The following is a 26,315-nucleotide window of genomic DNA, read 5'->3' as shown; positions in this document are numbered from 1 at the left end:
ACTCTTCATCGCGGTGCGCAGGCCTCTCACTATCGCAGCCTCTGTTGTTGTGGAGCACAGGCTCCAGACGCACAGGCTCAGTAATTATAGCTCATGGGCCCAGATGCTCTGCGGCATGTGGGGTCTTCCCAGACCAGGGCTCGAACCCGTGTTCCCTGTATTGGCAGGCAGATTCTCAACCACTGTGCCACCGGGGAAGCCCAACAAATATTACTGATGTGTAAAGCAAAATAATAGATTTGTAACGTGCTATGTCTTTGGTGGTTACTTGTAGGTAGAGTTTTGGCAGGTTTGCACTGCTCTCAATTTTATTGAAAATTAAAGAACATATGTTAAAATCTATTTAAAGGTGAAAATTTGAGTATTTAAAAATATTGAATAATAAATAATTTTATACATAGGGCCTTTTCTATATTTACCCTTCTATAAATTTACTGAGTAAACTCAAAACAACTGGGATAAAGTTATTTTCAAATTAAGAATTTTTTACACTTCCTCAAATTGTTTTCTGAAAGTTTTGACCAATTCATTTAGCACCAGCAAAAATGATATTTAAGAGGAATTGGCATTGTAAGAATGTTGCTGTTTAAATATTTAGAACAATTAAACTATTTTTTGTACCAGAAAAGGAAGAAAAATGACTATTGTTTTTGAAAATAAATAATTGAATAAGCTGATCTAGAAAATGTTAAAAGCGATAGAATCAGGTGGAATATTGGTTCAAATTGAAGCATTACATAGACTTAGATCTCTAATTTCACAACATATAATTGAACAAATTTCAGATAAACTAAAATGTTAAATGTAAACCATGAGATGATAAAACTGATAAACGACTGAAAGAAAGTATAAGTAAATAGTTATAACTTTCTAGTCACACACAGACAAGAAAGAGAGTTAGGTTAAATGATAGAAACATCATTTTCTTGCTAATGTAAAGATTTTTATCAATAATAATCACACTAAAAGACTTTTATTTCATCACTAACCAAAGAAATACAAACTACTATATTAATGATATACATTTTCACCTACAGAATCAGTAAATATTTATAAGCCAAATGCAACCACACAGAGTTGGACAAAGTGCAGGAAAACAGGCATTCATTTACACGGACTTTTGGTTAATCTAAATCTTTCCCTTCTGGAAAATAATTTGTCAGTATGTAAATATCAAAACCAAATAATAAAAACATCTACTGATCCAACATTTCAAAATAATGTGAAAATGATGGGTTATTTCAAAAAAGAGCCTAAATAGTTGGAAAATAAAACGACAGAAAAATTCCAAGAGAAAGAAACAAAAAAGTTCAAGGGATAGCTGGGTTCATACTCCACAACATTGTTTACAAAATGAGCATGTAACATAATTTTACAAAAATTATTTTTTCCTAAACTATCATTTAACACATTCTGAGTTAATTGTTGAAAGTAGTGTTAAAAAGTTACATACATTTTTAACTTCTTGAGAGAAGGAAATAAACAAAAGTAATACTCAGTGACTTGAAGAATAAATTTAAAAATAAATTTTGTAGGGGCTTCCGGGAAGATGGCGGAAGAGTAAGACGCTGAGATCACCTTCTTCCCCACAGATACACCAGAAATACATCTACACGTGGAACAACTCCTACAGAACACCTACTGAACAGTGGCAGAAGACCTCAGACCTCCCAAAAGGCAAGAAACCCCCCACGTACCTGGGTAGGGCAAAAGAAAAAAGAATAAACAGAGACAAAAGGATAGGGACGGTACCTGCACCTCTGGGAGGGAACTGTGAAGGAGGAAAAGTTTCCACACACTAGGAAGCCCCTTCGCGGGCGGAGACCTCGGGTGGTGGAGGCGGGGAGCTTCGGGGCCGCGGAGGAGAGCACAGCAACAGGGGTGCGGAGGGCAAAGCGGGGAGATTCCCGCACAGAGGATCAGTGCCGACCAGCACTCGCCAGGCCGAGAGGCTTGTCTGCTCACCCGCCGGGGCGGGCGGGGCTGGGAGCTGAGGCTCGGGCTTCGGTCGGAGCGCTGGGAGAGGACTGGGGTTGGCGGCGTGAACACAGCCTGCAGGGGGTTAGTGCGCCACGGCTGGCCGGGAGGGAGTGCGGGAAAGTCTGGAGCTGCCGAAGAGTCAAGAGACTTTTTCTTGCCTCTTTGTTTCCTGGTACGCGAGGAGAGGGGATTAAGAGCGCTGCTTAAAGCAGCTCCAGAGACGGGCGCGAGTCGCGGCTAAAAGCACGGACCCCAGAGACGGGCGGGAGACACTAAGGCTGCTGCTGCCGCCACCAGGAAGCCTGTGTGCGAGCACAGGTTACTCTCCACACACCCCTTCCGGCTGGTGCAACGTCACGGTGACCTCTGCCGCCGCTGGCTCGCCCCGCCCTCCATGCACCCACCCCCACCACCCCCCCCCACCGCCCGAGTGAGCCAGAGCCCTCGAATCAGCGGCTCCTTTAACCCCGTCCTGTCTGAGCAAAGAACAGACGCCCTCAGGCGACCTACATGCAGAGGTGGGGCCAAATCCAAAACTGAGTCCCCGGGAGCTGTGAGAACAAAGAAGAGAAAGGGAAATCTCTCCCAGCAGCTGCAGAAGCAGCAGATTAAAGCTCCACAATCAACTTGATGTCTGTGGAATACATGAATACACAACGAATCATCCCAAATTGAGGAGGTGGACTTTGAGAGCAAGATGTATGCTGTATAGCTTTGCTTCCACCATTTGTCCTAGGGTTCTATCCGTCCGTTGTTTTTTTGTTTTTTTTCTTTTTTTTCTTAATAATTATTTTTTATTTTAATAATTTTATTATATTTTATCTTACTTTATTTTATTTTACTTTATCTTCTTTCTTTTTTTCCTTCCTTCCCTCCTTCCTTCCTCCCTCCCTCCCTTTCTTTCTTTCTTTCTACTTCTACTAATTCTTTCTTTCTACTTTTTTTCCCTTTTATTCTGAGCCGTGTGGATGAAAGGCTCTTGGTGCTGCAGCCAGGAGTCAGTGCTGTGCCTCTGAGGTGGGAGAGCCAACTTCAGGACACTGGTCCACAAGAGGCCTCCCAGCTCCACATAATATCAAACGGCAAAAATCTCCCAGAGATCTCCATCTCAACACAAGCACCCAGCTTCACTCAACGACCAGCAAGCTACAGTGCTGGACATCCTATGCCAAACAACTAGCAAGACAGGAACACAACACCACCCATTAGCAGAGAGGCTGCCTAAAATCATAATAAGTCCACAGACACCCCAAAACACACCACCAGACGTGGACCTGCCCACCAGAAAGACAAGATCCAGCCTCATCCACCAGAGCACAGGCACTAGTCCCCTCCACCAGGAAGCCTACACAACCCACTGAACCAACCTTAGACACTGGGGACAGACACCAAAAACAACGGGAACTACGAGCCTGCAGCCTGCAAAAAGGAGACCCCAAACACAGTAAGATAAGCAAAATGAGAAGACAGAAAAACACACAGCAGAAGGAGCAAGATAAAAGCCCACCAGACCTAACAAATGAACAGGAAATAGGCAGTCTACCTGAAAAAGAATTCAGGATAATGATAGTAAAGATGAAGCAAAATCTTGGAAATAGAATGGTCAAATTGCAAGAAATATTTAACAAGGACCTAGAAGAACTAAAGATGGAACAAACAATGATGAACAACACAATAAATGAAATTAAAAATACTCTAGATGGGATCAGTAGCAGAACAACTGAGGCAGAAGAACGGATAAGTGAACTGGAAGATAAAATAGTGGAAATAACTACTGCAGAGCAGAATAAAGAAAAAAGAATGAAAAGAACTGAGGACAGTCTCAGAGACCTCCGGGACAACATTAAATGCACCAACATTCGAATTATAGGGGTTCCAGAAGAAGAAGAGAAAAAGAAAGGGGCTGTGTAAATATTTGAAGAGATTATAGTTGAAAACTTCCCTAATATGGGAAGGGAACTAGTTAATCAAGTCCAGGAAGCACAGAGAGTCCCACACAAGATAAATCCAAGGAGAAATATGCCAAGACACATATTAATCAAACTGTCAAAAATTAAATACAAAGAAAACATTAAAAGCAGCAAGGGAAAAACAACAAATAACACACAAGGGAATCCCCATAAGGTTAACAGCTAATCTTTCAGCAGAAACTCTGCAAGCCAGAAGGGAGTGGCAGGACATATTTAAAGTGATGAAGGAGAAAAACCTGCAACCAAGATTACTCTACCCAGCAAGGATCTCATTCAGATCTGATGGAGAAATTAAAATCTTTACAGACAAGCAAAAGCTGAGAGAGTTCAGCACCACCAAACCATCTTTACGACAACTGCTAAAGGAACTTCTCTAGGCAAGAAGCACAAGAGAAGGAAAAGACCTACAATACCGAACCCAAAACAATCAAGAAAATGGGAATAGGAACATACATATCGATAATTACCTTAAATGTAAATGGACTAAATGCTCCCACCAAAAGACACAGATTAGCTGAATGGATACAAAACAAGACCCATATATTTGCTGTCTACAATAGACCCACTTCAGACCTAGAGACACATACAGACTGAAAGTAAGGGGATGGAAAAAGATATTTCATGCAAATGGAAACCAAAAGAAAGCTGGAGTAGCAATTCTCATATCAGACAAAATAGACTTTAAAATAAAGACTATTAGAAGAGACAAAGAAGTACACTACATAATGATCAAGGGATCGATCCAAGAAGAATATATAACAATTGTAAATATTTATGTACCCAACATAGGAGCACCTCAACACATAAGGCAAATACTAACAGCCATAAAAGGGGAAATCGACAGTAACACATGCATAGTAGGGGACGTTAACACCCCACTGTCACCAATAGACAGATCATTCAAAATGCAAATAAATAAGGAAACAAAAGCTTTAAATGATACATTAAACAAGATGGACTTAATTGATATTTATAGGACATTCCATCCAAAAACAACAGAATACACATTTTTCTCAAATGCTCATGGAACATTCTCCAGGATAGATCATATTTTGGGTCACAAGTCAAGCCTTGGTAAATTTAAGAAAATCGAAGTTGTTTCAAGTATCTTTTCCAACCACAACACTATGAGACTAGATATCAATTACAGGAAAAGATCTGTAAAAACTACAAACACATGGAGGCTAAACGATACACTACTTAATAACAAAGTGATCACTGAAGAAATCAAAGAGGAAATAAAAGAATACCTAGAAACAAATGACAATGGAGACACGATGACCCAAAATCTATGGGATGCAGCAAAAGCAGTTCTAAGAGGGAAGTTTATAGCAATACAATCCTACCTTAAGAAACAGGAAACATCTCGAATAAACAACCTAACCTTGCACCTAAAGCAATTAGAGGAAGAAGAACAAAAAAAAACCCAAAGTTAGCAGAAGGAAAGAAATCATAAACATCAGATCAGAAATAAATGAAAAAGAAATGAAGGAAACGATAGCAAAGATCAATAAAACTAAAAGCTGGTTCTTTGAGAAGATAAACAAAATTGATAAACCATTAGCCAGACTCATAAACAAAAAAAGGAAAAAGACTCAAATCAATAGAATTACAAATGAAAAAGGAGAAGTAACAAGTGACACTGCAGAAATACAAAAGATCATGAGAGGTTACTATAAGCAACTGTATGCCAATAAAATGGACAACTTCAAAGAAATGGACAAATTCTTAGAAATGCACAACCTGCCAAGACTGAATCAGGAAGAAATCTTGAGAATGAAAAACGGAGCTGGAGGAATCAGGCTCCCTGACTTCAGACTATACTACAAAGCTACAGTAATCAAGACAGTATGGTACTGGCACAAAAACAGAAAGACAGATCAATGGAACAGGATAGAAAGCCCAGATATAAACCCATGCACATATGGTCACCTTATCTTTGATAAAGGAGGCAGGAATGTACAGTGGAGAAAGGACAGCCTCTTCAATAAGTGGTGCTGGGAAAACTGGACAGGTACATGTCGAAGTATGAGATTAGATCACTCCCTAACACCATACACAAAAATAAGCTCAAAATGGATTAAAGACCTAAATGTAAGGCCAGAAACTATCAAACTGGTAGAGGAAAACATCGGCAGAACACTCTATGACATAAATCACAGCAACGTCCTTTTTGACCCACCTCCTAGAGAAATGGAAATAAAAACAAAAATAAACAAATGGGACCTAATGAAACTTCAAAGCTTTTGCACAGCAAGGAAACCATAAACAAGACCAAAACACAACCCTCAGAATGGGAGAAAATATTTGCAAATGAAGCAACTGACAAAGGATTAATCTCCAAAATTTACAAGCAGCTCATGCAGCTCAATAACAAAAAACCAAACAATCCAATCCAAAAATGGGCACAAGACCTAAATAGACATTTCTCCAAAGAAGATATACAGACTGCCAACAAACACATGAAAGAATGCTCAACATCATTAATCAGTAGAGAAATGCAAATCAAAACTACAATGAGATATCATCTCACACCAGTCAGAATGGCCATCATCAAAAAATCTAGAAACAATAAATGCTGGAGAGGGTGTGGAGAAAAGGGAACCCTCTTGCACTGTTGGTGGGAATGTAAATTGATACAGCTACTGTGGAGAACAGTATGGAGGTTCCTTAAAGAACTACAAATAGAACTACCATATGACCCAGCAATCCCACTACTGGGCATATACCCTGAGAAAACCATAATTCAAAAAGAGTCATGTACCAAAATGTTCATTGCAGCTCTATTTACAATAGCCCAGAGATGGAAACAACCTAAGTGTCCGTCATCGGATGAATGGATAAAGAAGATGTGGCACATATATACAATGGAATATTACTCAGCTATAAAAAGATATGAAACTGAGCTATTTGTAATGAGGTGGATAGACCTAGAGTCTGTCATACAGAGTGAAGTAAGTCAGAAAGAGAAAGACAAATACCGTATGCTAACACATATATATGGAATTTAAGAAAAAAAAATGTCATGAAGAACCTAGGGATAAGACAGGAATAAAGACACAGACCTACTAGAGAATGGACTTGAGGATATGGGGAGGGGGAAGGGTAAGCTGTGACAAAGCGAGAGAGAGGCATGGACATATATACACTAACAAACGTAAGGTAGATAGCTAGTGGGAAACAGCCGCATAGCACAAGGATATCAGGTCAGTGCTTTGTGACCGCCTGGAGGGGTGGGATATGGAGGGTGGGAGGGAGGGAGACGCAAGAGGGAAGAGATATGGGAACATATGTATATGTATAACTGATTCACTTTGTTATAAAGCAGAAACTAACACACCATTGTAAAGCAATTATACTCCAATAAAGATGTTAAAAAAAAAGATGTAAAAAAATAAAAAAATAAAAAATAAAAAGTAAATAAATAAATATTTTAGAAAAAGGAAACTTATGTGTGGAATTTTATTATACCAAGTAAATTTACCATTAAACATGAAAAAAACTTCCGTCACCTTCTTTTGTGATAGTCAAAGGGTGTGCATTGCACAAGTTCAGTGAGAATTTCCTGTATTGTGGTTCCAGAAACATTTTAGAAGATAGTGATTTTACTGCTTCTTGTTCATACTACACATCTGTGTCTCATCAGCAGATGATGCACGCACACTTGAATACACAAGTTTTCTTTTTGAAAAAATTTCTTCATACACAACTTTCAGGTTCCTTAGCCTACAGCTCAGCTCCGTGATCTAACCCAGTTCTTGAACAAGCAGCCATCGTGCCTTTCCTGCATGAACACTGGAACAACATTTCATATGGCAGGTATGTGCAGCCCAAGTCATAAAATGAAAAAATTAAAATAACCAGGAAAAGTATCTTGTGGGTATGGCTAATTTGAGGCAACGCTGTAGGACAAAAGTATACATTTTTAGGCTCCCCATGTATCTGTACTTTCTACTTTAATTTCATTTTTCTGATTCTTCATTCTGTAACTTAGAAATGATTTTGTGAAGATTTTTCCAACAGGTTTAAAGAGTGGATTCTGACAGGGATAGCTCTAAATTCTGATTGGCATCTGAATTTACCAGGAAAAATATAAACAACATAATTCTAGCATGAAAATATATAGAGAATGTTAAATATTATCAACAAAATGTTTAAAAGTGTTTTTTTTTTAATTTACCATTTGTGTTGTGACATCCCCCAAACCACCCAGATTAACAGTTTGACACATTGAACTGTTGTGAATGACGACACCCTTTGGGAGTACTCTAATGTTAATGCAGAATCTCCTGATGCTAAATTATTTTAGGGGAAATGCCTGTGATCAAGTAATTTTTGGTATGAGAAGACGTAATACATGTAAAAAATGGTTCCTGTAAAAAAGTGGTTTTTTACATATCATAATTCAATGTACTGTGAAATGAACTCAGGTTCCCAAGTTATTAGCGCTACATTGGTTGGGGAACCTCTCATCACACCATGTCTTCTCTTCACAGTACAGCCTCTACAAAGCTATGAGCAGCCTGACATTTCTCAGAGTAGCGAATACACTGAGATTAGCAGAAGGACACACTCCCAAGTAGTATTAATATTATTGTAACAATGATGGAATACATGTCATTTCAATGAAAGACTCTGGGTCTAGACAAACTTTCATTTGATTTCTGACTTGGGTACTTAATAGCTCTGATTCCTTGAGAAAATAACATTATTAATGGATCCTACATTTTCTCAGCTACCTAATGGGAATCAGATTCTCTATCTTGTGATTTTTTTGTTGCTGTTACAAAACTAAGAGTTTGTTATATCAGCCCACAAGACCGAACTTGGTGCCTGTTGATCTCTTTTTACTACAGATCTCTAAGCTTCTTTGTCAAATTTAAAAATAAGTGGTAAGTACAGTTTGATAAGATAGAGCTGATAAAGAGGAAAAGGTATGGCTAATCTCACTGAAGAATAAAGTACATCATATAAAATTTTTGGTATTGGGTGGAGTTCTAAATGGAATGTCTTCATTTTCCAACATTTCATTGACAAAATTATGGGGTTATTAAACCAAGGAACTTTTTGGATTCTCTCACTGGTTTCTGCTTTTAAGAACTTCAGCTCCTGTGTTTGTTCTTTAAATCTTTACCCTATCTCTCTTTCTTTATAGCTTTTCAGACCACTCCATGGAGGCTGATTTCTGGGGTCTTAGGAGTAATGTGCCTTTTGTTGGTGGCTGCTTTGGGAGTTTTGTTGAAAAATTGTAAGTTTTTCTAATCAAGACTATATAAAAAGATCAAAATTGTGATGAAACTGTCTTACAATAAAGGTTTCATTTTGCTAATGTGTAATATTTTGTTATTTCATAAATCTGTGTCTGATGAAGTAAATTTCTAATTACTTCTTACAGCATTTACTGAACAAAATGTTCAGCCGACATTCTCTCCAGGACCCTCCACAGATCTCCAGGAAGGTGGGTTCCATACTTTGGAAAACTTTAGTGCTGTTAGAGAATGAAATATTCTTGTTTTTCTCACACAGAAGCATGAAGGGATATTATGCTTAGTAATAGAAATTATAGGATAGTCTCATTTTATTGCTAACTTAGTTTATTAAATTACATTGAATGTGTGTCATTTATATATTAAGTAATAAGGAAAATATTAGCCGGAAGTGACCTATTTTTCCTATGTGACTGCTCATGTTTAAGTAACAAAAGCAAATTACAGTAAATATTGTAGCTGATCCTAAGTGCCTCCTTGTGTTTCATAACACATACTTTGATACCTCTTTACCTGTACCTCCGCTTCTTCCATAACTCAGAAAGAAGCACAGAGATTTCTGCAATTCTAAACTCTACTTAACCAGTGAACGTCAGCTCAAAGATATTTTTAAACATATCTTTTCCTAAATGATGTCTCATCATCTTCTGTGTTCATATAGCACTTCATTCATATCTTTTTTCCCTCAGCGTTTTTCCAACTTTATTGAGATATAATTGACATATGACATCGTGGAAGTTTAAAGTGTACAATGATTCACTTATTACAATATTATTGCCACCATAGCATTAACTAACACCTCCATCATGTCACACAACTATCATGTCTTTTTGTGGTGAGAATGTTTAAGAAGCTCTCTTGTAGCAACTCTCCCAAGTATATAATACAGTACTGTTAACTCTAGTTATAATGATGCACAGTAGATCCCTAAAACTTAATCATCTTCTAAATGGAAGCTCGTACCTTTTGACCAACAGCTCCCCATTTCCCCAACATCCCAGCCCCTGGTAGCCACCACTCAACTCTACAATCTCAGCACCACTCATTTGACAAAGATTTGAGTGCCTACCACATAATATGACTTTTATCACTGAGGATGGTAAATGTTGAAGACACTATCACTAGTAAACTGGACGGTCAGACTTCAAGCTAAGTGCTTTATTAACTTCATTTTGAAATAAAATATCCAGAATTATTTTCTGACTCAGGAAATATGCTAAAATGCTTTCCTCCTTTAAATATCTCTTTTATCTAGTTCACTTTTAATTACACAGCAGAGATCAACTTCGGGTCACTTCCTCAAAAGAGGTTCTTCTAACCGCCCCCCATCCTATACTCTGCTACACAGTATTTTTACATACTGAATTTCTTGTGTATACTTACACAAATTATCATTAAATATAATTCATAAATGACTGAAATTTGTATAATTCTGTCTCTATCTCTAGAATATAATCTTCATGAGGAAGAAGGGTCATGTCTGAGTCGTTCAGAGTAATATCCCCTGAACTGTGGTGTACGCAGTAAATTCTCAAAGAATAGTTGTAGAAAACATTAAATAACAAATGAGTAAATAGCACTGAAAACAACGGAATCGCCAATGTCATCAAGTCATGTTTTGTTTTTTCTCTTAGGATCTGGCAGCTGTTCTTGCCGAGAAAAGTGGATTGGCTACCAATGCAGCTGTTACTTCCTTTCTAGTGAATCAAAAACATGGAAAGACAGTAGAAATTTTTGTGTTTCTCAGAATTCCAGTCTACTTCAGATACAAGACAGAAATGAACTGGCATGTATTTAATTCTGATTTTTCTACAATTTTTTTGACCTAGGAAAATATTATCTAAGTAAGCTGAATACTTTGATTCAAGTCTTTAATCAGATAGTAAATAGGCAGTTATATTTGAACTAATTTCCTACACTTTGAAACAGTCAAACAATCTACACAAAATTTCTCAAAGATTTACATTATAGGAATGTGACAGATAAAGTACAAGAAACTTTTTAGAGAGAATTCAAAGAATAAATAATAGATCATTATTTTTATTCAAAGGACTTTGAATTTTTAGTTCATTAATTGAATTTATAATTTGTTTTGTAATTATATAGCTTTTGTTATCACTGTTGGAATGAATATGAAGAATATTATAAAACAATTACCCAACTCTTAAGAAAAAGTGAAAATTTTCTCTAGCTCCATGCAGAACCTGTGCTAAGATTTATCCCTCAAGATACTGTTGGTTTGGGATCAAATTTGATTGCTGATCCCCTGTGAAGGAAGTGTTCCATGAAAGCTCTAATTCCCTTTATGACGTTTTTCATTCTTTCAAGAAGTGAGATTTTGTGGTACGTTTTCCTCCATAAATGAATGGGCCTGATGAATGAGAAATATGAGGCATGTGACTTGACTATACCTCCTAAATTAAAAGTTAAAAATGATTTTAGTTTGTATAATTGAAAAACTGAATCTGACTTTCTTAAAAGTCACTGACTTTCTTAAAAGTACCTGATCCCTAGAGTAGATTCAAAATAGATTAATATGTTGGTCTTTGTTTCCAAACAGCATTTTATGAAATTCATTTCCTATTCTTACTGGATTGGACTCTCTTACAGTGAAGAACATCATGCCTGGTTGCGGGAGGATAATTCTACTGTCTCCCAAGATCTGTAAGTTTCTGGCACTCAAAACCTTTTTCTGTTCTTTTTGAGTTTATCCTTAGATCTGATCAGAGAACGTAACATCCAGGAACACTGTAGGTAAGATATCCTGTTTAGGACGTGAGAATACAGAAAAGAGAATTGATACAACAGAATAACAATTTTAGTCCCAACCACAACACCCAAGTGTATGCTCAAGTGAGATGAAGTTAGTGTACTTGTGACTCTAAAAGAGCTTTTGATATATGCTTTTATTTCCTGCCTTGGTACAAGCACTTGGATATGTATGTACGTATACAGATTCTCACATACACAAAAGCCATCCAGAGAAAAGAGTATATCCACTATTTTCCTTATTCTGGTGGAGCCCAATATTCTCAGCATCATCCCATATTTCAAACATTCTGGGCTTATTTTCTGTGTATTTGTAATCTTCAAATCTCATTTTCATTCATAAACATGGGATTTACAGTAGCATACAATGACAGGTTTTATGCTCTGATTTTTTCCCTAGACTAGATTAGCAGATGCATCTTAGAAGTAAAGTATATAACATACCAAAACCATTAAAAACAACAGCAAAAACAAAAAAATCCCCAACTTCATTGCTATTGATTATTGATGCAATAGCCGAGTTTTTCTAACATTGTACTCTGAAATTGTGAAAACTGACTTGAATGAAAAAAAGATAATGTCTCAATGTGGTAATATCTCATTAAAATGCTTTTAAAATGTCTGTAGTTCTATCATTTAACAAAAACATCATCCTTGAACATTCTCATTTCCTTTTCCCAATATATTAAAACATTATTCTTCATTACAGATTTCCATCCTTTCACCCTCTAAATCCAAAAAACTGCATAACATATGGCCCAAGCGGAGAAGTTTTGGATACAGACTGTGGGAGTCAATATCGTTATGTCTGTAAGCAACAGCTTATTTAGATGTCTCTTGGGGCAGAAGGGGTGTGCAATGAAGATTCAGTATACTTAGAATGGTAACATATATTACTAACTACCTACTTCTGGGATCTGTAAAATGTTTCAAATTGTGTCTTATCAATCATAATTTTCATGTATTTGAAAATGTGTTTAAATTTTTTATCAAGATATAATTGACATATTACATTAGCTTCAAGTATACAACACAACAATAACTAGACACTAGGTCTAATTAACATCCATCATCATATATAGTTATAATTTTTAAATTTTGCCGTGTGTCTTAAAATGGATGAAATGTGTGCCTACACCTAAAATTATAGTCCAGACAAGTAATTTCATGAATATTAATGTATATGGTAAAGAGTGAATTGAATAGTTTATGCATATATTCTTGGAAACTCTCTGCAGAAATTTAAATAAAACTTAAATCATGCCAAATAATATATATCACATCGTATCAGTCCTTTGTGTGGCGTACTGAGTTGAGAAGTCCCATCCTCATCTCTCTTTTTACGGAAGTAAAAATAATTTTAGTGTTCCTTTTCAGTTCTTTCTGGATTTCTATACATCTATATGTTCTAATTTAGAGCTGGAAGTGCCATATAATAGTTTCTTCATATGTGTCACCTGGCCTCAGAGGGGAACACATTTGTGTGTCTTCTCTTGATGCTACAGAGTTCTGCAGAACAGTTGGAAGTCTCTGGCCAAATATATGGTCTCACGTGATTGCTTTCATATTTTGCAAGAGGCAAGGGCATCTAAGCCCTGATCATATAAATTTATAATACTTATTTCTTTACTCCACCTATCTTTCTTGCCTATGCTTATCCATCAGTAAAAAAAAAGCCATTCTTACATGTACATTGAAGATTTTAATCTCTAGCCAGTCCCCAAAGCCTTTTCCTAAAAGTATGTACCAAAAACTAAATACTGTAAGATGTTACAGAAAAACCCAAATGAACTTTTGGGCCAACCCAATAATTACCCTTTTTTTTGGGGGGGGTGGAGGAGGGGCTAGCTCATTTTATTGAAGGATTTCTAAATAGGTAAAAGAAAGGGTGGGAACACAATGAGTTCTGATGCCCGTCTGACCTGGAAGAGATTTTCCCAACCTCACAGATATCAAAAGCCAATTCCCTTTTTGTAATTGTTGCATCTACATCTTAAAAATTGTGTATTGACATCTATATTTGCTCTCTAGTTTTATATTTTAATTAAATAATAATAATTAAGAACCCAAAGTTGATTTTTAAAATACAAAGAGTCAGGAAGAGGAAAGAGCCTCTTATGTTTTATTTCTCAAAATATAAATATAATAGTACTACAGCTTGAACTCTTCACATTCTTGAATGCAGGTTGACTTAGGAAAAATGCACTTAAGTTATACTATGCAAAATTCAGGATAGACTATAACATCTTTCAAATGTTTAACTTGGACTAAGTGAACATGCATTGCACTTTCTAGATATTTGAAGTGTTTTGCCTTTGCTGTCCATGTGATTTTCATAATAATATAGTTTAATTGAATTTAAAAAGAACATTATAGGCAACCTTATAATGAAAATAAATACTTTTCTGTTCCAATTGTCCCATCAATCTGTCCTCTTCCCACAAAAATTTCCTCTGAGTTTTTTGTGTGTTTCTTTGTTTTTTCCTACCTGGAGTAGTTTTCTCTGTAATGAACCAAGGATAGTCTATTTTCATAATTTTTGTCCAGGATGAATCTCAACTGTATTTATTTAGCCACATTAAAGTATAGGTTCAAATTGTTACTTTCATATCATTACACTATGAAGTGTCCAGAGTTCAATCAGCCTTTTTTTTTTTTTTCCTGAGAACTCATGAACATTTATTACAATGCTGCAAGAACAATGAGGGAACGGAAGGTGTTAAATATGACAGATGATGTCTAATTTCAGAGAGTAATCTATGTCAAAATTGGCTCCATCGAGGGAAGAAAATTCCTGTTGCCACCCAATTATAGCTCAGATGTTTTTTTAAGCTCCCATATCTTTTCAGGGCATTGTGATGGAAAGTGCTGATTTGAATGAAGAGTACTGGTCCCCCATGGCAGTGGCCTGCTCACATCTGGCCCCATCATACTAATCACAGTCAATCCAGGAGCATCTGACCCATTTCATTTTTATTATTTTTTTCTGCCACTCTTACCTGCATTCTATTTTCCTTCATCCTGAAAATATCTTTGTAGTCCTTGGGATGGGAACAACATTTTTTTTTTTTTTTTTTTTTTTGCGGTACGCGGGCCTCTCACTGTTGTGGCCTCTCCCGTTGCAGAGCACAGGCTCCGGACGCGCAGGCTCAGCGGCCATGGCTCACGGGCCCAGCTGCTCCGCGGCATGTGGGATATTCCCGGAGCAGGGCACGAACCCGTGTCCCCTGCCTCGGCAGGCGGACTCTCAACCACTGTGCCACCAGGAAAGCCCTAAAATAAGTTAATTCTTAATGTGTAATGAAATATAACATAAAAATAAAGACACTATCATGAAAAAGACAGGGATCTAGGGCATTAGACATGTGTTTAATTCACAAAGCCACGTTTACTAAGTTAATAATTTCACAAATTGCAAGAAGAAGAAAAGAAACAAAGAAAGAAACGGAGAAAGACAGAAAAAAAGGGGGAGAGGGAGGGAGGGAGGAAGACAAAGAATAGTAACAAAACCTGGTGTGGGTATTTTAAAAAGTAAAAGAAAATGAAATGCATCTTGTATCAATAATGTAAATCATGTAGTAAAGTTCTTTATAGTGAAGGACTTACAAAGAATAAAATAGTAGGTTCTAAAATTTTAGGAAAAAGACAAGTAAAGAATCTCGCCTCTGAACAACACGAGTGAAAAATAATTTTTTTTCTTTTTGAAATAATCACTACTGAATATGTAAGAGCCTTTTATAAATGAAATGTGAATATGAATTACCTTTTGCACCTAAAATTAAACTAAAACTTTTTTTAGTTTATACATACAATATGTAATTTAATTTAAACTTCATTATTAAGTATGTGGAAAATGTGGGTGTTATTTTATTTCTTATTTATGTATTATTTAGGTAAATATTTATTATTATTTTATGGGTGAAGAAATTAAATCTTAGAGGCGGCCAAAATCATACTGCTTATTCAGTATAAACCTATCAGCTATGAGTAATTTATAATATTTTTAGTTAAAAAAGCACTTTTAAATTTATGTCACTTGAGTTGAATATCATAGAAATCCACTAAGGTAAATATGGCATGTCTTATACCTCTATTTAATAGAAAAGGAAACGTAAGTCCATAGAGGCTGTTATTGTCCCAGATCTCAAAGCTAGAGACTGGTAAAATTTTGATTAAAACCCAGTTCTAACTCCAAATACTAAGGCTGTTATCTCAAATTGTGACATACATTCCTTTAGGTAGTTATTGAAATGAAGGAGGAAAAAATCTTTCAAGTTTTTGAAGCCAGGATTTAAAATATAACATGACCATAATATAAAATGAACATAAGTGAATCATAGTAAATTACTTTTCTATGACTTATATGCTTGTATCAAATTCTGGGTATCTTAAAATTGTACAGAAAGACCAAACTACATTTATGTGGAAAGTACGTACCCATGCTGTGATGGGCCCACGGATCTCGGACCAACCCCATCATAGAATTATGACTGCCCATCTATCGCACAGATGAATCCAAATTCTTCATTTTTTACAAAGGATTACTGAATAAAATAAAAATGTGAATTTTTTTCCTGTTTCCTCTCCTTGGGGTGAGTTGATATATTTAGATTAGAAAAGTGAGAATACAGAAAAATTTCACCCATGCAGACATGAAAAAGGAAAGAATGGAAATGAGAATTCATATAGAGCCAGCTAAAATTACTTTTAAATTTTCTCTTGCTATAAAATAAAAAACAAAATGTTAAAAAATGTAATAGCTGTTTTTAGTTCACCTACACTAAGATACTTAAAGATGCTTTTCATCACTGATAGTGAATGATAACACACACAGTTTTTTATTTATATTCTTATTTTATTTGGTGGTAACTTTATTGGTGGTAATTGCTTTCTTTGCAAGGTAAGTCTGGGTCGGATATATGAATTTTTGTTGAATGAGTTTTTCTAGTATGCTTTAATTAAAGTTCTGTCCACATCGTTGTCATCATTTACAAGTTATCGTTGTCATCATTAACAAAACTAATCTCACATTTGTTAATATAGTAACATCTTAACATTGCCTAGCAGAGCTCTCAGGAAAAAATAAAAGGTGTTTAATAAATGCGCATAGTGCTTAGATTTTTAAAAATATAAACTGTTTTACATTTGATCATGATAGTTGGAAACAATGAAAATAATTTGTTTCATTTTGAAAGTCAGGTTGTGTGTCACATCTTATAGTAATATCATAACTTCTGATTCTTCAATAAGTATATCCTACTTACCTATCATTAAATAAAGTGGAGCAGAATATACCTCAGAAGTAACAAGTATTCATTGCCTTCAGTAAGTCAATTCAAACACTTAAGAAACAATTAGAATTACCTTATAGCGCATATATTTTTAGAAATTTTCTTGAGGTTAAAACCTCAAGAGTTTCTTATTTATTGAACAATAGTTGTTAGAAACACACACACAAACACACACAGACACACACCTGATTAGAGAAGGAAGGTCCTGATTCTTGTGGATAAGAGCCTCCTGAAAAAGTTAGACATGTCCTGAGTTCCTGATTTAGATTTGATACTAGCAATATCCAGTCAATTCTGATCCCTGAGAAGGATATGACAAGTGTTATTCTAATCTCACCTTTCTGTTGAAAAAGCATAGCACAAACCACAGTGCTTCCACGTCTCACGACACAGAAAATTTCCCTTTTTGGTGGAATAAATGTTAGGTCCTAACATCACTTTAGGACTTAAAAATGGTGAATTCAGTGATAAGAAGTCACCAGAGTTTTAAGAAACAAATGGTGGGATCACATAATTTCTTTCTGAATTTTTTTCAAAAGTGAAAAATTTGTAATAAAATATGGTTATAAGTACTTTGTGGAAAAAATAGAGAAAAAATTAAACTTCTTAATCATTTTGTGCATAGGCTTTTATAAGTTTGAGTGGAATTAAGTATGCTGTATCATATAAGCTGAAACAACAGAGAGATAGCTTTCATATATATACTACATAGGTACATGTATATGCATACATATGTATATATGCATATGTGTGTATTTATATGACCTTTTAATAATGAAAATATAAGCGTATACAAGATAAAAATTCCATGATGAATCATCATATGCCTAATTTAAATAATTATCAACTTGTGACCAATATTATTTCAGTTATGATGTATGTGAGTCTCTCAGATCTACCTCTGCTCCTAAATAGGGCTCTTTTCTCCTTCTTCCTTGTGTACACCACTCATTATATTACTCTCTCTTTATTGCTCAGAACAATAGCTCCAAATCCCTTACCAGAATAGTAACATAATCAACTAATGTCTTAATGCTCTCATTTTTAGCTATTTATAATTTTTGTTATATTAAGAAATGATGACAGCCAAAAGGAGTTTAAATAGACTGAATGACTAAAAGTAGCATGGTATCCTGGATGGCATAATGGAAGAGAAAATGGATATTAGGTAAAAACTAAAGAAATACAAGTAAAGTATGTTCATTAATAATAATATATCAGTTCATTCATTGTGAAAAATGCACCATGCTAATGTAAGCTGTTAATAATAAGAGAAACTGGACACTGGGTGTATGGGAACACTCTGTACTACTTTTGCACTTTTTCTGTAAATTTAAGACTATTCTAAGATAAAAAGTTTATTTAAAAATAAGTATTGGTGCTTCTTTATAATGTTATATTCTACAGAATAGTAACAATCATTATCTTTATTATTATTATAAATTAGATGGGGCAATTTGAAAAAGAAAACCAAAAAACGACTCTAAAGGGAAACAGCTTAAGAAGGAGTCATTCATATGAACTTTCACTGAACATGCGCTGCTGAAAACAGAACTTCAACCAGTAAATCCACAACCTATTCAGTCAATAAGAGAATTATCAAGCAATAATTTTTAGTCAATAGAACAATTACATAGACACTGTAACTATTTACTATGTACAATATGTGTGAGATAATTTAACATAGGTAAAGGTCAATTCTGCAAAGTTTGATAAAGCTATAATAATTTTTATGAAATCAATACATTATTTAAAATCTTCCTATAGGGATAACACAAAAGCCAATTTTTTTTTTTTTTTTTTTTTGCGGTACGCAGGCCCCTCACTGCCGTGGCCTCACCCGTTGCGGAGCACAGGCTCTGGCCGCGCACGCTCACGGACCCAGCCGCTCCGCGGCACGTGCGATCCTCCCGGACCGGGGCACGAACCCACGTCCCCTGCATCGGCAGGCGGACTCTCAACCACCGCGCCACCAGGGAAACCCAAGCCAAATATTTTTACAGGAGAGAAATAATAAACTTTCAAGGAAGAAATAATTAAAACATAAAAACTTTCCTAAACTATAGGGGAGAAAGGAATTGTTGCTATTTTTTTTCACTACGACTAGAGTTGTGTTGATGTCCAAATTAGATGAGAATGTGTTAACAGGAAAAGGAAAAGTCAATCTTACTGTGAAAATTGTCACAAAATCCTAAAACAGTACCAAACCAAATCAAACAGTACATAAAACTGTCTAGTCTATAGATGACCAAATTGAGTTTATTTCAGCCTTGTAATAATAATTTTATTTTGGAAGAAAAATTGTTAAATGAAATTTGCTCCAAACAGTAGATTAAAGAAATAAAAGATGAATATACCCAGATGGAATGCATATTTATTATAATTCAACAGCTTTTCATGATAAAAACAATCTTTAGCATGTATATCAGAATCTGTATAAACATCATTCTTAACCTTGAGGTATTAGTAGCTTTTTAGAAAATCATTAAGACAAAATGATAATAATACCACTTCTTTTCAATATCATTGAGGAGATTCTCCAGCACATCTAAGACCACCATAGGAAATTAAAAAGAAAAGGACTTAAAAAAATTTTTTTCTGATGATATATTTATCCACATAGAACATAAAAATATAATTTAATGACCAGTTAATAGAAATAATATTAGTATAACTGAATGTAACATTAATTTGCAAATACTATTAAAGTTCAATAATAAACAGAAATAATTAACTTAACAACCACACCAGAAACACTGTAAGGTACTTATGAGTAAATCTAACAGGAATAGACAAGATCTATATTGAACTTATTGTATAGTTTTATAGAAATATTTTCAAAAACAACTAAATTTTGATAGGACCACTGAATCTAATAACGATGTCAATTAATCCTAAAATATTTTAGAGATTCAATTTAATTCCAATTAATATCCCAGGTTATCCTATGTTCATTAATGCAAAATCCAAGAGTAGACGTATCACTATTGAAGAAGAAAAAATGGTGAGGGACTTGTCCTACTAATTTTTAAGACCTTTGCTAAAGCTATGTCCATTACAACAAAGTGACATGAGAACGTAGACAAATCCGATAAATTGAAAGAGAAAAGATACAGACAATGAAAAGCCATGTGAATAGATGAAAAAACAGATGAGGTAGCATTGCAGATAAAGTAGGAAATGAGATACTATTAAATAATTACTGCTGTGAAATTTTTTATGCCAATATAAAAACACACACTTGAATCCCTACTGTATATACATCATATGCAGAAGAATTAGGAACTTAAATCACAACCCTGGTGTGCATTAAAAAAATAAGTAAATATATGAGAGTTGATATCAATTTATAAGATTGATTCGGTATATATTTTATTTATTTTCATTTATTCAAAACATTGAGATAAAGTAAGATAACAAAACATCATAAAATTTTAAGGAAAAGTAAGATATCAAAGTCAAAATTCTTAAAAATATACTAAGGAAATAAGGAAAGCAAATTTGTTGATATGTTTCAACTTGTACAATAAACAATTCTATTCAACATAGGTTTTTTAGTGACAACTATTTGCTGGGTGCTTTTCTAAGCCTTGAAAATGTTAAACAATCTAGGCAAAATTTCTTGCCATCATGGAGTTTACATTTTAGTGTAGGTGATAGAAAAATGGACAAGAAAGTGTGAAACAAGTTCAAGAATAAACAAGATAAGTGAATATGAAACAAGTTGAAGGAAAAAAGAATAATGTTATCTTCTGACAGTCTTTGAGCAAAATTCTTTTCAGCTAATCCACATTTTCCATTGACTATTTTAGAGTAAAATTAGTTCTCTATATATGAAATGTAGGCTGACATTTACAACCACATTTTAAAAAAATATTTGGTTTATAAAAGGAAATGAATGTGGGCTTTTTATGGGGAAATCTAAATCACACTTAGTTGAAGAGCTATTTTTTATGTTAGTGGTTTTTTTTTTTTTGTTTTTTTTTTTGCGGTACGCGGGCCTCTCACTGTTGTGGCCTCTCCCGTTGCGAAGCACAGGCTCCAGACGCGCAGGCTCAGCGGCCATGGCTCACGGGCCCAGCTGCTCCGCGGCATGTGGGATCTTCCCGGACTGGGGGACGAACCCGTGTCCCCTACATCGGCAGGCGGACTCCCAACCACTGCGCCACCAGGGAAGCCCTAGTGGCTTTATATTTAACTGATATTATGTGTCTCTTAAATAAAAGACCAAGAAAAAGAGATAGCAATAGGGAAGAAACAGAACATCTGAATATTCTACTATTTCATTTAGTTCAAATAAGAACTTAGAGTCCTGTGGGAAAGTCACAAAACATACCTACAGGTACAGTTTCTGGAAATAGATACAGCTGAGCACGGAGAGCTATGGTGTCATATGTAAAGCCCTGCTACATCAATTGATGGAGTGAGGAAAGGATTCTTTTTCTTTGACGTGGCGGGGGGGCAAAGTGTTTTTAATTAATTAATTGAGGCGTGATTGGCATATAACATTATATTAGTTTTAAATATATGACATAATGATTCGATATTTGTATATACTGAAAAATGATCACCACAACATCTAGTTAACATCCTTCTTTAAGGATTCTTAAAGAGATATATTCTGCGTTAGGATGGTGAGTTAAAAAACTTAAAAGGCAGGGGAGAGGTTACAAAAACTTACTTGTATAAAGAGACAATATAGGGCTTCCCTGGTGGCACAGTGGTTGAGAGTCCGCCTGCCGATGCAGGGAACACGGGTTCGTGCCCCGGTCCGGGAAGATCCCACATGCCGCGGAGCGGCTGGGCCCGTGAGCCATGGCTGCTGAGCCTGCGCGTCCGGAGCCTGTGCTCCACAACGGGAGAGGCCACATCAGTGAGAGGCCCGCGTACCGCAAAAAAAAAAAAAAAAAAAAGAGACAATATGTACAAAGAAATTCCAAAATCTTTCTCAATGCTAAGCATATATTCACCTTGCATCTGTCATCATGGAACATTTATTGAGGATGTGCTGAAGAGTAGTGATGTTTCAGTGACATGTGAAATTGCAGAAAGACATGACATTGCCTTCAGAAAACATACCTTCTAATAAATGGAATAAAACCAACAAAATGAATTTATGCAGAAAGAGTAATTTGAGTACAAAAGTACATGTATAGGTTGCATAAGGACATATTTATCTGACCTTTTAAAACTACTGGATCTAGAAATTTACAATGCTTTGCAAACAGCCTGGGTTCAAGTCATCTAACTGCCACCACTTCCACAAACTAGGCAGAAACTAAATTCGTTAAGTGAGAAAAACCACCACGGCCTAATCCACAGGCCTTCTTGGCCAGTAAATAACAGTCTGGTTAACATGACTGAGCCTGTATTAAGCTCTTCCTGTGTACCATAAGGGGAGAAGGTAGTGAGGCACAATGCAATTTTGTGGTGAGAAACAGTCCTCTGGGCAGGATACTGACTTCAAGCTGCGACTCTAAAAGTAGATGTGGTCAGGGATGTTTACTGGACAGTTGCCTAGAAACACAAGCATATGATGTATGGCCATGACCAAGGGAAACTTTTGTAGTCTTGACTTTTCTGTAAATGTGTTTGGATTAATAAGAGACATGACAAAAAGATTCTAAAATTCACATGAGCAATGAAGTGAATAAATGGGACAGGGAGAAACAGAGCTGAGTCTGGATATGCATGGGCATATTGAAGCAGAATTGAAATGCTGAGTGATAAAAAAGTGAAAAATCGGCAAACACACTTGAAAAAATATTTATTCAGAACCTAAATATTTATTCAGAACACTTAGTGGGTATTACGTACTGTGCAAGGAACGTATGCTGCCAACTAGTACATTGTAGTAGAATGAACACGAGGCAGGTAATTCATAAATCTTGAACTTCAGCAGGGAGGGAAAGAGAAGAGATCACCGTCTTGGCAACTAACTGATACTGCTTGACACAGTTGCCTGAGCTTGTAATGGATAAATAATTTCTTGGCCCCATCTCGGTTGAAACCTTCTGTAATTCTAAAAATAAACAATTCTACTGAGATGTCATTTCTTTCACAAAGAAATATTTTCATTATATTCACTTAGGCCATGCTAGAAAACTTCATTGTTTGTTTAATATCCATCTATATGATATAATGAAACTGAAAACTTTTCTCCTCCTGTGGTATTAACTTAGAATTTGAGAATAAACAGCATGTAAATAGTAACTCTTTTCAAAATTGCTCTCAAGTGAATCACATGCGTGACTTACAAATTAGAGGACTTCAAATTTCTATTAGCATCCTAGTTATTTTTGTTTGATTGCTTGTTTATTTGCCATTTGACCTTACACTTCCTGCCACAGCAGTAATCTCCACATTCATGGAAAAAAAGAAAGATGCTATTTACAACTTCTGCATCTTGCATCCAAGTGGATTTTGTGTTTACTTCAGTACTTTAAATATCAAAGAATAGTAGAATTGTGTAAATATCATGAAATTTGGACAGTACTTATCCCAGGTGCCCAAGGACATAGAGTTAGGAATAAGACAGCACTTTTCCCAAAGAAAAAGGCTCATTAGTTGAAGATCTAGGTAGAACCAAGGTCTCCCAAGTCACAACTTTTTTTTTAAATGCACCTAACAGCAGTTGGTCAAATTCTAATTTATGTATTGCTTCTTCATTTGTTCCCAGTAGATTCATTTGTGTACACAAGAATAAAAATGCATTCAGTTTAAGCTCTACAGTTCTCACATTATCCTCTTGGAGAGTTTGAAAATAACTACTAAAAGCTTACAATGTTCCTTCTGTGGTGTTAGCCCATCTCCTGAAGCCTTTTTAAACTGCATTAATTTTTTTCTCCATTATTTTACACAGAATTAACAACATCAAAGCACAACAGAATATATAAATAAACATACAAATAGGAAACTGCTGTATTTTCATGAAGGCTGTTTCTTGTTTCTTGTTTGAGCTAGTATCTGTTAAGGATTTCTGTGTGTCAAACATATTGTTTGGCAATGGATACACATAGTTTAATAAAGTATACAGCACAATCCCTATCATCGAATTGTCCACAATCTATTAAAGGCATAGACATAAGCATATGGTTTTAAATTAATATGCAATTTGCAATGGTAGACACAATTACTGGGTAGTAGAGAAGCTAAGATTATACATAACAATTTTGCAATGGATGACCAGTATCGACTATGAGGAAATGGTGTTAGGGAAGATGTCCTCGATTAGGTGATTTAGAGGGAGTGTTTTTTAAAACAATATGTTAGATATCAAGTGGAACGGGGTTAACACATACCAAGAATTGAAGATGGAAACGACAAAGACTCAGAAGAAAGAGACAGTAAAATGAATAAACAGAGCTATACACACTCCAGTACTGTTGGTTTATTAGGTGGGGTTATGAATATCTGGAGATGGATGGAACCTGGAACAGTCTGGAAGGACAAGAAGTGGGTGTGTGTGAGTGAGAAGAAAGATTCATAATCTAAGCTTGAATAGCACCATACAGTCAGTAAAAGCCCTTTGAGGAGTTTTAAGAAAGGATTGACAAGGTCAGGTTTCCACACTGTGGGTAGACAATTTGACCTGTTCAGAGGACAATAGATTTGATACAGATGGGGATAAAGAACAAATAAGAAAAATAGTTAGGGACAGTAGAAGTAAATAGTGTTTTTATCCAAAACTGTGATGTTAGGAATTGTGAAGACGACAATAATTGGGAGGTTACTGACATCGTTGATGACATTAGATCTGACAGTAGGTGAAGACAAGGGTGGGGACAGGGGGCTTCCCTGGTGGCACAGTGGTTGAGAGTCCGCCTGCCGATGCAGGGGACACGGGTTCGCGCCCAGGTCCGGGAAGATCCCACATGCTGCGGAGCGGCTGGGCCCGTGGGCCATGGCCGCTGAGCCTATGCGTCTGGAGCCTGTGCGTCCGGAGCCTGTGCTCCACAACTGGAGAGGCCACGGCAGTGAGAGGCCCGTGTCCCGAAAAAAAAAAAGAGTGGGGAGAGGGAAAGGATAAGAAAGATGCATACGTTTTTATTTTTTACTGAATGAAATAATGATGGTACCATTAATATAGAGGATACTAGAGGAAGCAGTTTAAGGAAGGGGATGATGACCTAATATATAGACATAATAAGGTATAAAGCCAGTTGGGATTTTTAACCCATTTCTATTTTAAAATACAAATGGACCTCATGGGCCTTAGTTTTATGATTCAAAACACGAAATTTTACTTTCTAAATATCTTTAATGTTAGACAGTTTGTTTAAAAAATACTCTGTGGTTTACAGAATTTTCTCTTAATAAGAAATGTCAAGAAGACAAGTTAAAAAAGAAATTTTCAAAAGTGATGTGTTCTCAAGGTTAATAGGAATAATCATTATTACACTAAAACAGGGTTTGAGTGGTGGTTCCCGATGTGATTACAAACCAGAAAGCCAAATATTTCCTTGTAATTAGATGTTGTTTTAGATTATTAAGGACATATATGCTTGTATCTTTAAGAGCAATGACTCACATTTTCAGTCTCAGCGGAGTGATGCAGTCAAAAGAATGAAAACCATCTAAAAAGTACTTGCAAAAATGTGTACCTCATTTCTGTTTTTTTAATACTCAGAAGTGGTCAAGCACTAGGTCCATATCAACTTTTCTTCTCTCTTGACCTATTCTTCATCTTCTTTCTCTCTCTTTAGACTCATTGTTCTTTTTATTGTTCCTCACCAACACCGTTTATTTCTTTGGCCTTTCTGCTCCGACAGATATGAATTTTATTTGCCCAGATAAGTTCATTATTTCGTTTAACTTCTGTCAAATGTTATCTTCTAGAGTTTCTTTTCCTGAACACACTATTAATATGTTTTATTTCTTAATGTAACTTATTTTTACTTGTATCATTTATTCTAACCTGTTTATTTTGCTTTTTATATTTCTTCCTCACCAGAATATAAAATATGAAAGGACAGGAAGTTTGTCTCCTTCACTGATGTATCTTTAGCACATAAAATAATGTATGGTACATAATAAGT

The 26,315-nt window shown here is 35.7% G+C and overlaps 2 protein-coding genes across 2 annotated transcripts in view; one reads left to right on the top strand and one right to left on the bottom strand.

The window, feature by feature from the left end:
* LOC307194431 (macrophage mannose receptor 1-like) overlaps positions 1-26,315 on the top strand; it is a gene marked incomplete at its 3' end in the record, with an annotated part of 193,115 nt that overhangs the window by 106,473 nt on the left and 60,327 nt on the right. The window contains exons 11-15 of the mRNA XM_079937523.1: positions 9,106-9,198; positions 9,346-9,408; positions 10,852-11,003; positions 11,778-11,881; positions 12,696-12,796. Coding sequence (XP_079793649.1) covers positions 9,106-9,198; positions 9,346-9,408; positions 10,852-11,003; positions 11,778-11,881; positions 12,696-12,796 — 513 coding nt within the window. The remainder of the gene's footprint in view (positions 1-9,105; positions 9,199-9,345; positions 9,409-10,851; positions 11,004-11,777; positions 11,882-12,695; positions 12,797-26,315) is intronic.
* The window catches only part of LOC307193913 (NKG2-A/NKG2-B type II integral membrane protein-like), a gene marked incomplete at its 3' end in the record, with an annotated part of 75,183 nt that overhangs the window by 40,099 nt on the left and 8,769 nt on the right, over positions 1-26,315 (bottom strand). The gene's annotated exons all lie outside the window — the stretch shown is intronic.

The sequence above is a fragment of the Stenella coeruleoalba genome, assembly GCF_951394435.1.
Source record: "Stenella coeruleoalba genome assembly, chromosome: 11".
Taxonomy (NCBI): Eukaryota; Metazoa; Chordata; class Mammalia; order Artiodactyla; family Delphinidae; genus Stenella; species Stenella coeruleoalba.
The sequence above is the reverse complement of the archived record's forward strand: the minus strand, read 5'-3'. Positions and strand labels throughout refer to the sequence as shown.